This window comes from Sciurus vulgaris (genome assembly GCF_902686455.1).
Source record: "Sciurus vulgaris genome assembly, chromosome: 11".
Lineage (NCBI taxonomy): Eukaryota > Metazoa > Chordata > Mammalia > Rodentia > Sciuridae > Sciurus > Sciurus vulgaris.
In genome coordinates, this window is record NC_136472.1 from 38490792 (window position 1) to 38502836 (window position 12045).

General features: G+C 50.9%; 1 protein-coding gene across 2 annotated transcripts in view; it reads right to left on the minus strand.

Annotated features, from left to right (window-relative positions):
• NAT10 (N-acetyltransferase 10) overlaps positions 1-12045 on the minus strand; it is a 38185-nt gene that overhangs the window by 2738 nt on the left and 23402 nt on the right. For both annotated transcript variants that reach the window (XM_079105682.1, XM_079105681.1), the window contains exons 13-27: positions 10282-10406; positions 9699-9849; positions 9235-9331; positions 8263-8379; positions 7988-8089; positions 7822-7896; positions 7118-7234; positions 6005-6138; positions 5798-5846; positions 3481-3577; positions 3278-3388; positions 2327-2499; positions 1707-1826; positions 1259-1357; positions 783-856 (exon numbers count right to left, since the gene is read on the minus strand). In XM_079105682.1, coding sequence (XP_078961808.1) covers positions 783-856; positions 1259-1357; positions 1707-1826; positions 2327-2499; positions 3278-3388; positions 3481-3577; positions 5798-5846; positions 6005-6138; positions 7118-7234; positions 7822-7896; positions 7988-8089; positions 8263-8379; positions 9235-9331; positions 9699-9849; positions 10282-10406 — 1641 coding nt within the window. The remainder of the gene's footprint in view (positions 1-782; positions 857-1258; positions 1358-1706; positions 1827-2326; positions 2500-3277; positions 3389-3480; positions 3578-5797; positions 5847-6004; positions 6139-7117; positions 7235-7821; positions 7897-7987; positions 8090-8262; positions 8380-9234; positions 9332-9698; positions 9850-10281; positions 10407-12045) is intronic.

The window sequence follows — 12045 nt, forward strand, 5'->3', positions numbered from 1 at the left end:
GGCACCAGTGGGAGAACAATCCTACACGGAGGGCAGCCTGCTGGCTTCTCACGAGACTCTCATGAAGTGCCACCAGCCCCTGCAACCCTGTTCCTCGTTGCTACCCGCAGGTGTCTGCCCAGGGCTCTGCCCCACCCCTGCTGACCTGCCCCTTTTGGATCCAACAGTCCTGGCACATCGAATATGGATACAGCAAAGGCAAGGGCAAAAACTTCACTCAGTATGCTGACCCAGGAATCCTGGCCACCTCCACCTCACGCCAGCCCCATCACTAATGATCCGGTCACAGACAACGTGGCACAAAGGCTCACGGGCCATTAATTCTAGAGGTATCAGTCCTGATGTGCAGGACTGTCAAATCCATCAACCTTCAGGTGTAGAGGGAGAGATGACACCAAAGACGGAGCTCCAGAGGACGCCAGCACACAGGGCTATCGAGCAGGGAGTTTTGATTTGGGACAATAAAACCCTTTCTTCAAATTCACACGGAGAGTCAAATACACAGACATGACCATTAAAAGCGGGTGCTCATCTGCTCAGCATCCCCTCCCCGGAAGGGCCTCCGAGGCGTGACACGGAGCCCCAGGGATCTGAGTGCAACTTGAAGCGACCCAGAAAACCAGATCCTCCAAAATTACAGTCAAGCAGGGTTCGAGCTGTTAGCACTCCCAAAACCAGCTTCCCGAACAGTTCCCAGGGCACCTGCGCGTGGCTGAGGGGAAACCTGCAGAAGGACCCAGTGCCCTGAGGCCGACCCTTCCCACAAGCAAGAGGGGCCTTACTGGGAGAGGTCCATGTTCTTCAGCTTCCCCACTTCTTTCTTGTGTTTCTCCTGGAATTCCTTTGCTGCTTCATCCTGTGGCCAAGGACCCAGACGGCAAGTCAGTCAAGGGATGAACAAACCACAGGAGCAGGCCAAGCGAGGGCAGAGTGGCACAAGGACAAGAACACATCCCTTCTCGGTTTACCATTACAGGCGCCCTTAGGCTTCCAAGAGACCTATGTGTACAGAACACTACCTAAAGAGAACCCAAGGGACAGAACGGTCCCACCAACAGAGGCTGGGTTCCTGCGCTTCCGCGCACACAGCAGGAGGCACCATCCTAAGCCCAGGTGCAATGACACACGGGCTCAGACCTGCAGAGCGCCGCTGGGCTTGGAGTGCAGGGACTCTTCAGAGGATGGGAAGACATCCCGCAACCACGGGCCACGCTGAGGAGGACGAACTCTGACTCTGAAGCCCCAAGCAAGGACATACCAGGTCGTCGCTCAGGGTCTTTATCGTGGGCTCCATGACCACGTCCTTCACCGCCACCATCTGATCCTCAATGGCCTTTTCCTGCACCTCATTAAACAGCTACAAAACACAACATGGAGAAGGTGGGGCAGCAGCAAGGACTCGGTCCCTCATCACCAAAGCATTGAGTGTCTTAAAAGGTCTATCTCCAAGACGCAGAGCCGTGCTCTAGAGAGTTCGGGCGCAGTCAGAACAAATACACGATAGAGAGCTCAAATTCCCCATGCTGGACCCTCAGGAGAGAACCCAGAACTTTATACAGATTCAGACAACGTCCCAAATATCTATGCGTGCATGCATGCGTAGATCTGCAGTAAATACAGCCACCCGTTACCAGCCGTTCAGACGCAGAGCAGGGAGTGGGTTTGTTCCATTACTGTAGAGCCCAAACCCTTCTCAGGCCAGTTACCTTCACCACTTTGCGGATGATCCGGTTGAAAAGGCCCATTAACTGGCCTGAAGGCAGCTCGATCTCTTTTTCCAGCTGGTCCACAGACTTATGCTGCAGGCCAATCCCCAAGAGAAGAGCCTAGGAGATGAAAACCAGCTGGAGCTGCTTCCAGGACAGTCCCTGGCCCATTAAAAGGGCCCGAGAACCAGTTATCCTCTTTCTAACCAAACCTATCTCAGAAGCCCTGGGCTGTGCCTACCGTTTACTCTGGCATCTCTTTCATCCCGTTACTGAAACCCTCAAGAAACACTCTCCCCTGGAATCCCCAATCTCCTTTTAATTATCCTGACAAACCCCTACTGCACGACTGTACCAGGTCTGAGGCTTCCTGATGCTGGAAAGGCACAACTGGGCATCAAAGCAATGTGGTGGGGTGGAAGAACGTGGACCCAAGGTGCAGCTGACCACTGACTAAACGCACAGCTGGGTACAGCGTTCGACCCTAGATCTGTAGGACAAGGCCATGACGCACCCACCGGTTCCATCAGACTATGTCGACCGGCCCAACCTGACGCCCAGCGCCCAAACAGCCCCCTAGCCTTCCTTGCTCTGCTCACACACAAGTACCAGTAACCTACCGACTGGGCAGCAGACAGGGCCAGGTCCCCCAGCTGGTTTAGGAAATACAAGCGGGAGATGGCTGGTATCAGGTCCATGATGAGGTGATAGTCAACCATGTTCCGTGAATACATCTCTAGTCGCTTCAGGTCGTAGGGGAGGAAGAGCGCCTCCAGCTCCCCCCGGCCTAGGGCTGCAGGTGTGACCAAAGTCAGAGGCCAGGCCTCCAGGAGCCCACCGAGGGGACCCTGACCCAACACAACCTGGGCTGACCGTGCACTGACCCTCCTCCCAAAGGAGGGGGCAGCTCCATGCCAGACAGAGGGATAGCTGGTACGTGACTTGCTCAGAGTCCCCGCACCAACACAAAGGACTAAGGAAAGGCCCCTGTGTCCTAGGGTCAAAGGGACATGACACCACCCTTCTCCCCGTCAGCGCTCCTCAGGATCCAGCTTCACGGAGTACACATGCCCCGCCCAGCCAAAGGGACTCGCATTTTTCCATCAAAATGCAATTGGCAAAAAAAAAAAGCATAGACATGTGTTACGTGTATACGCACATAAATACGTACATACATATAACAAACAGCTGTTAATGTTAACAATCCCGTGAATAGTTTTAAAATATTTATATTGCACGTAAAGCACCTCCACAGGTTGGCCACACACCCTAAGCACAATGTCACAAATGAGGATCTGAGGGAGTCCCCTAGATTCCAAGACTTAAATCAGGTCCCACAGCTAGCTGCTGTCTGAACTTCTGACAATGCTCCCATCTAGTCACATTCCCAGAGCCCAGTCATGAAAGGGAAGATGGCATGTGTGACAGTGTGCCTAGGGCACAGCCTGGACACAGCAGGAGTCTGGGGTGCAGGAGGAGGTGGGTGGGAACCAGGCCCGCAGCCCCAGGTGAGCACCTGTCCTGGGACACACGCCCACCTGCTCCCTTCTCCACCATCCTACCCAGCTCACCCGGTTGGGCTGGCTTCCCCACGTTCCTGTTCTGAATGATGTTCAGAGCCAGGGAAGGAGAAAAGGTGCTGAACTGGTAGGACAACAAGGCCAGGAACCGCCTTCGGAAATCTGCGGGACACAGTCGGGTGGAGTCAGTGGGCTGCAGGCATCCCAGCCCATCACCCCACTGCACCCTCCCCACTCCACCGGTGGGCGTTCACCTTTCCAAAAGGCCGAGAGCCAGGCTCCCTGGTCAGCCTCGTCCTCGTCAGTCAGAGTCTTCAGCATGATGCACGAGTGTTCCCCGGTCAGGTCATTCTGGAGACACACATTCCTACTTGGCACCAAGAACCCCTTATCTGAAGGGTCCACTGGTGCTAGCGGGTAAGCACACTGAGAAGGCTTGGCGCTCTGGGCCTCCTCCTGCAGCCAGCAGAGACCCTCCAGAGCAGGCCTTGCCCTCATTCCTCATGGCGCCTAGTTCACACCCAGCTTTTAAAAATCACTCTGCACACAACTCCCTAAAGGTGCCAGGGAAGCGAGTGACTTGCTCCTTTCAGGGAGATTCTGAACTCAGGACCACGAGAGCATAAACACAGCCTGATCCAGTCAATGTGGCTTTGGTGCCTTAGAAGCAGAATCCAAGGTCAAACCAAGTCCCAAGCTGGCAGCTGGCATGGGAGCTCAGGCTAACAGTGTTGGCGCGACTACAGGTTTTTAAGTTTTTTACTATATAACAACAAATCCCCACAGCACAAAAAATACCTAGTGGCGTCCCACTGAAGAGCACTCAGGGAACGAAACACTAGCACCAAGTCACAAGCAAGCAGCACAAGGCCATGGGCAGGTTGCACCGAAGCTCACCACCCTCAATGCCAAATCCACCCAGGCTGGACCAGGCACACTTAGGAGGACACAGCCCACGCCTGCGCTGGTCCGCACCCCACACAAGTGGCTGGACACCCAACAGTCTTCATCAGGTCCACCTTGAACCATCAAGTGGACACTCTACATGACCCTTGGGTACCAGTTCTGCACACTCCAAATCACACTTCCCACACTCCCTCAGCTGCTCGCCTCCCGGGGAAGCAAGCAATCCAAGAATCCACCCTCCCAAATGCTGCCTCGCACCTCTGTACCCACACACTTGGCCTGCCCCCCTGTTGTGGGGATGAGGTGGCTGCCCATCTGCCCGTGTCTTAGTCCCACCCCCTCCACCTGGGCCGCTGTGGGCACCAACTCTGCAGGACACAGGCATGCTTCGAGACTCTCCCACCTGACAAACCCTCCCTACCACCTGCCTCCCTCTGGCCGTTTTCTTTGCTCCCTTTCACATCGGAAAGGACGTCCACTGGTGTTCTGTGTCCTCACCCTCCACTGTCTCCAATCAGATGGCAAGCTTCACCCCATTCACATCACCAGCGTTGGCAAACCCACTCATCAATTCTCTGTCCTCTTACTATCAGACAGCAACCAGGCTCCCTCCTGGAAACACTTCTTATTCTCGATTTCTAACAAGGCTGCTCCTTCTCCGTCTCCCAGAATGTGTCTCTCTGCTCATCCTTCTACACATTAAGCCCAAGGCCTCACCCCCTTCTACTTCCAGTAGCTTCGACAATATACATCCATTCTCTGAACACATACCATACAGTAGATGCTATTCTAAGTGCTGGAAACCCACTAGTGAACAAAACGGACCCAAGAATCCTTGATCTCGTGGAGAATATTCTAGTATGACTATGTGGCTAACCTTCCAAACTTCACCTCCAGCCCCAACTGCTTCCTTCAGCTCTGGACCCCCGTGGTCGAGTGGCGTGGGTTCAGGATGCAGCGCGAAGGCTGTCCCTCCACCTGGTGCCTCGTTGTGCTAGGATCTGGTTTTCCTCACAGCACATACCACTCTCTGAAGAGAGCTTGTGTTCAGCTTTCTGCCATTTACACCCATTACAAAATAAGCTTCAAGGTTATCTTTTTAAACTGATTCTCTGCAGGTGCTAACACATTTTTAAGTGAACTGGAAGTCCCTAATCCTCACACCTTCCCTTGATAACCCAGCAGCTCTGCCAGCCACATACATTCATCTCTCCTTCGTATGTCAACCTGTAATACAAGTCTGCTCAACTGCACTCCTAAAATTGAGGCACCCGCCCCCAGTCTACAGGATCCTACAATCTGATGAAAAGTCCATGGGTACCCTCTGCTGTTCTATCAGGAAGCATGAAGCTTACATGTGCTAGGCATACCCAATGTATATGTGTCACATGGCCTCGCAAGGAGATTCCTTCAGTGCCCTCAAAACAACATCCCTGGGCTAGGGGTGTAGTTCAGTTGGTAGAGTTCTTGCCCTGTAAGCACAAAGCCCTGGGTTCAATCCCCATCACCCCAAAAAGAAAAGAAAAAAAAAAAAAAAACCCTCTGCAGAGGCACAGGAACACCTGCTCAGGGCACAGAAGTAGGCACCAGGGCTCTGTGCAAGGAGAGACCTGCTGTCAATGGTGATCACATACCCAACCCAGGCTCTGCCCAAGCCTCACTCACCGGGGTCTGTCTCAAATAGACAGGAACAAACCCAGCTCGTTTCCAGAACCTGCAGAAAGGAAAACAGGTCATCATGTGTACCTTCTGACAAGGGCCAGGAGGAACAGGGAGTTGGCAGACACAGACACTGGCTGCATGGGGCATATGGTCCACAGAAGTCTTTCAATGTCGAGGGGGTGATGCCAGGAAAACAGGCCAGGTACTTACTTGAGGAGCCTAGGGGTCAGGCCATAGGAAACACCCAGGTAATCCAGGCGCTCGGCAGGCCTCTCATTCAGTTTGAGGAGTAAGGGAGGCAGGTCCTTCCGGGGAGTGACAACCTCTTCCAACAAGCTGACAGCCTAGGGAGAGACAGGCAGAGGACACCATCCACCCAGAAGAAAAGGGCATTAGTGACATTCTTAAGCACCCCACACACATCACACAGCAAAACCAGGAGATATTTCTTGGTTTGTCCCTGTAGTTCTCAAACAATTTCAATGAGTCACGTGATCATTCCCAGGTATCCCAAACACCTGGGCATGCGTACAATCACACTGCCGAGTCAAGAAAGTTGGGAAAGGGGCCGATTTAGCAACATCTAATGAAGTCACGAATCCACAGAGGTAGGGTTCTGAAGATCCAGCTTCAAGTTCAGGTTCTGTCATCTGACAGCTCTGGGACGTTGGAAAATGACAATGTCTATACCTGACATTAAATCAAAGTCCCTTTCCTAGATCCCACATAAGCACACTGTGAAAACCAGTGAGTACATGTGGAAAACTGCCATCACACTTAGCAAGGATTGACGAACTTTCAGGGTCAGTGCTAACAAGGAGAACGCTGCAGAGCAGGGCTTCTCAAACTGACATGCATCAGTCGCTGGCGAGCACAGGGAGCCAACACTGGAGTCCAATTCAGCACATCTGGGTGTGGACCACAATTCCCCCTACAGAACGCAGGGGTGCTCTACCACTACACTAGATCACCACGGCACCTCCATTTTTTTTTTTTTTTTTTTTTTTAATTTTGAAACAAGGTATCACCAAGTTGCTGAGATTAGCCTTGAATTTGCCATCCTCCTACCTCAACCTCCTCAGTCCCTGGGATTACAGGTATGCACCACTGAAACCAGCTACAAATTTGCATTTTTAACAAGTTTCCAGGTGATACTAGTAGTACTGATCTCAGTATCTCCACTCAAGCACTAGGTTGGAGAAATAGTCACCTCCCTAAAAGGGAAAGCACCCACACCTCTAGACAGTTCTCAATGGTACCCCTCAAGTCCCAAAGAACTACCCTCCCATGCCCAGCACAGGGATCTTGCCCAAACATACTCACCTCACTGCTTACAGTGTGGATTTCTTGGAATGTCTCGAGGACCTTTTCCTCCAGGCAAGGGAACCTGCCTTCGTAGTACATCTGCAGCAGCTGCAGAGCTCGACTGCCATAGCCCATCTATGAGCAAATGGGCAAAGCGAAGAGATGTTCTTAGTCGAAGCCATTTCTACTCCCCATGTTGCTTCCAGAGCCTTCACTCCTGGTCAAACTGCATTTGGCAAAGGGTACTAAGGAAATCCCTCAATGTGGTTAAAGCTAAAACTCAAGATGGAAAAAAGTGTCGCCCCCCCCAATACTTACAGACGTCTAGCCCATCAAGAACAGCCCATTTGCCACTTGAGATCAAGGATAGCTGTCTGTCCTGTTTAGTTTCCAGATTAGCAAGCCCCAAAGGACAGTTTCTAGGCCACTGATGGGGAAGTTTCTACAACTAATTGCTCAGTGGAGCTTTTCAAGTGACAGAGGATAATTACAGAAAGTCTTCTGGTTCAAGTCCCCCATTCTCAAGAGGAAGCATATACCATCATCCTGTCCACTGGGGCCCCCACACACTGGCTAAACTCTCCAGAGCAGAGAAGTGCCTGGAACTTCACTTTTTAACCAGCTTATTCAGGTAACCAAGTACATCTGCCCTAAAGAGTTGCCAGCAACATGACCAACACTAACAGCACACCAGGTTCGAGGCATATGGATGGACATATTACCCCTTGATAATCCGGGTGAACAGCAATACGAACAACCCTTCCACCGGAAAGGCCGCCAAAGTCTGGATCTTGGAACTATGTAAGAGACACAGAGCAGTAACTTAGCAACGTGAACATCTTCCAACACTACCAGCTTTGCTCAGATGTGTGAGGGACAGCCCTTTACCTGTTCTGACACTGTCCATGGAATCAGGTCCCCGGAAGCCTTCTTGCCTCGAGACAGGCTACTCAAAATGGACTGACGAGAAATCTCCCCCTCAAGGCACACCTGAGGAAGGCAGTGAAGTCAGCCAGCTCCAGAGGCTGAACATCAATACCCAATCACCTGCCTCATCAGACCCAATCACTTGGCTCAAGGTCAGCAGTCAGCGGCTTCCCCTCCCACACTGATGTCCCAATGCTCCCTAAACCAATGCCACAAGGATACCTCTGTTTCTGTACCTGGACAACGGCAAGCACTTCAGGAAGGGCATTCTGGGTCGGGGGCACGGGAGGCAGAAGGCAGAAGAGGTGATGAGCAGGCGCATCAGAGAGCATCTGGAGATCGTTGGGAGAGTTCTGCGGGGCACGGGCACAGGTCAGCGGGAAGTGCTCACCTCCTCTCGTCCTCGACTCGAGACTCAATGCTTCTTTGGAATCATGGGGTGCCGGCAGTGCCACCTTTCCACAGCCAAGTAGGCACTGGAACCCAGCCAGGCGCCTTCCTAGCATCACAGCAGGCCCAAGACTCTTGATGGCTTATGTGGAACAGAGCCTCCAAAGCCTACTGTCGTCGCAGGCCAAGTGCTGAGGCCACAGAGCACAAGAAGAGATTTAGCACTACCTCACGGCCAGTAAGTGAGCTTTCTCCAGAGGCTGCTATTTCTAGAAAAACCACCATGAAGTGACTCTTCAGCCTTCCATTAAAGGCTGTCCATAAAAATACCACATAGACATTCAAAAGTATCCTTCCCAGCCTGCCCATTAGTTTTTAAGAGTTTCGGATATTCTAAGCCAACAGATTCACTGCTTAAAAACAAAACAGCTCAGCAATACAAAGCTGGTCCCAGGCCAGCTGGGTTATAGTAAGTACAATGGCATCTCGACCTATCAGGTTAGTAGGCAGGTGAGAAATACAAGTGCCCTTTAAAAACAGGAGCGTTCCACCTCCTCCAGTTCCCACTTGCAGAACCACGTGAAGAATTCCACCCTCTGCCAGGCCAGAAGCCCGGCACTAGCCACACCAACTACACTGGGTATGCAACCCCTCCAGCAAGACCATGGGACCTCACCACCATCAGGACATTTGAAGTGCCAGTGGAAAGGTCACCTGAGCCACTGGGTAACAAAAGGTATGAAAAGACAAGTATAAGGGCTGCCCCGCAAGCGTTAGTCGCTCCTGGCAGAAGCACGCTGCAGGGTGAGCAAGGTTACCTTGTAATGAGAAGCCACGTAGAGGGCCATAAGCCGCTGGAGGAAGACTTCAGAGGCCTTGTGGTAGCAGAAGAGGGTATCTCTGTTAACATAGTAGCTGGTCGGGAGTTAAGCAACCAAAACAAACAGAGGGCCCAACAGGACTTCTGGAAGTATAGGTTTCCCCTCAGCTTGCAAGGAAGAGCCCAGCATCCTGAGCAGACAAAAGGTTGGAGAAAGGAAAGCGAGAAAGTTCCTTTTTTTTTTTTTTTTTTTTTGAGAAACAGTGTCCCACTATGTTACCAGGCTGGCTGTGAACTGTTTGCTGGCTCCAGCAACCCTCCTGCCTCAGTCTCCCAAGTTAGGCAGGGACTAGACACGCGACACCATGCCCAGCAAGAATGCTCCATGTGTACCTCTCCTGGAACCTTTTAATTCTTGCACCACCCTTCCCTTTCACAAGGCCACCGAGGCCCAGAGGATACAGCTCACAGGCTTCAGGTAAGGGGCAGCCCGACACTATGCGCGTGATGTTGAGGCAATCCAGGCACAGCAAGTCATTCAGCCACTTCTCCACTGCGTCCCCAGGGGCATATCGGATCGACTCCTGGAGGGAAACCTCGTGCAACGTTCGTGCTATTCAAGTCAGACACACACCATCAGAAACGATTATTAAAATGCACCATCTAACAGAGCAAGGATGTTCCCTTATCTTTGTCACGTGGTGCCCAGACACCCAAGTCTTGAGTACTTAAAGGGAGTAGTCTGAAATTGTTCTGGTGGACAGTCACCTTGCCATGATACCAATCCCACAGGGCTCTACTAAGTTAATGCAATCATGCCCGGACAGGGACAAACAAGGGTCCAGTCACCAGAGGGCCCAAGTGAGGCTCCCACGTGATCCCTGGACAGCTATACTCTGAAAAAAAGTCCTCCTGGGGACTCCTTTCTCTGATGACAGGAAAGTCTGGTAACTGCCAAGAGGTCGCAAGGGAAGCAAGGGTCCAGCATGAGAGTCTGAGGGGACCTGCTATGAACCTGAGGGCCTGGTGAGGGTTCTGAGGGTACCTGAGGCCAGTCTGGCTGTCGTGGTGGTCTTGTTCTCAGCAGTGGTGCTGACCTGGCTCTGGGCACTCTGCTGACGGAGCTGTTGAATTAACTTGAGGGACAGTGACCGGCCAGTGCCCTCATATCTAGGAGAAACACACAGGCAGTCAGGCACAGGGACCCCAGCCCACCCCGGGTGGGGGATGGGGACCCGCCTGCTGAAACACCAGGGTCTGCTCCCCAAAGAGGGTCTTGCTCATCTGAGCTTCTGCACAGCACGCACACATCCGGAGGGCAGCCTGATGGAGCCATTCAGGCAAGGAAAGAGATCTCTCAGCTTCCCAAGGAGATTATTCTACACATTTTGGAGGACCAAGTCTTGAATCAAGAAAACAAGGACGGAGGCTGAGGCAGGAGGATCACAAGTTCAAAGCCAGCCTCAGCAACAGAGCAAGACCCTGTCTCAAAATAAAATTAAACAAAAGGGCTGGGGATGTGGCTCAGTGGTTAAGCACCCCTGGGCTCAATCCCCAGTACAGTAAGGACTAAAAAGATGACACAAGTTAAAGCCTTTAGCATAGGGAAAGTGGTACAAAGTTAAATGTCAACTAATGGGGGGAGCTGCTACTCAAAGTAACACGCAAGAGCTGAGGAACCAGGAGCGGCTCCCAACTGAGAATTCAAGATAAACCCATTACCCAAGCGCTTCTTTCCATCACTACTCAAAGGTGACATAAAACAGCGGACAAAAATACTTGGGGGGGGAAAAAAAAGTTAAATCATTTATAATCTGGTCATGGAACCAGCTCATTTTTTTAATATTTTTTTAGTTGTAGATGGACACAATATCTGTATTTTTATGTGGTGCTGAGGATTGAACCCAGTGCTGCCTACGTGCTAGGCAGGCGCTCTACCACTGAGCCCCCGGCTCTTCATTTTTGAGCATTTCCTCCTTGCTTTTAGTCACAAGAATGTGTGACTGCAGGGCACTCGCTATTCCACAGGTTTTCCGTTCCATGTGTTCGTATTACATCATTTCACAGCACTGAGGACTATACAAAAAAATACTTAAGTTCTTTTACATTGTGATCCAAAAGCTAGGTTAAGTGCTTCATTCCTCCCCATCCCATGTAACAAAGTTCTCTCAAAAGGAGATCCACGTATCTCATACGTATGTATGTATATACGTACACATATGTGCACAAAACCTGAAAAACTGGAGCTGGAGATGTAGCTCAGTAGTACAGAACTTGCCTAGCATGTGTGAGGTCCCCAGTTCAATCCCTAGCATGACAAAAAAAAATTCTTTCAAGCACAAGTTTATCGAGAAAGTGGGAAAATCTTCAAAACGAGGGAAAAAATTTTTGTAAATCATGTATCTGGTAAGGAAGGGACTTGTACTTAGAACATAAAAGAAACCTTACAACTCAAATTTTAATAAAGACAACCCAATTAGAAAAATAAGTAGAGGATGCTTAACATCATTAGTTGCCAGGGGGAAGCGAATAAAAATCATGAGCTATTACATCACACCCACTGGAAATGGCTATCATCAACAAGCCACAGCAAGTATTGGCAAGGACATGGAAGAATTAGAGTCCTATAATATCATCCCATTATCTGCAGGGAACACATTCCAAGATGGTCCCTTGATGCCTGAAACTAGTACTGAATCCTATAAAGATATACCATGGTTTTTCCTATACATACATAACTATAATAAAGTAATTTATAAACTAGGCACAGTAAGAGATTAACAAAACTTTATAAAAATATGCTCTAGTA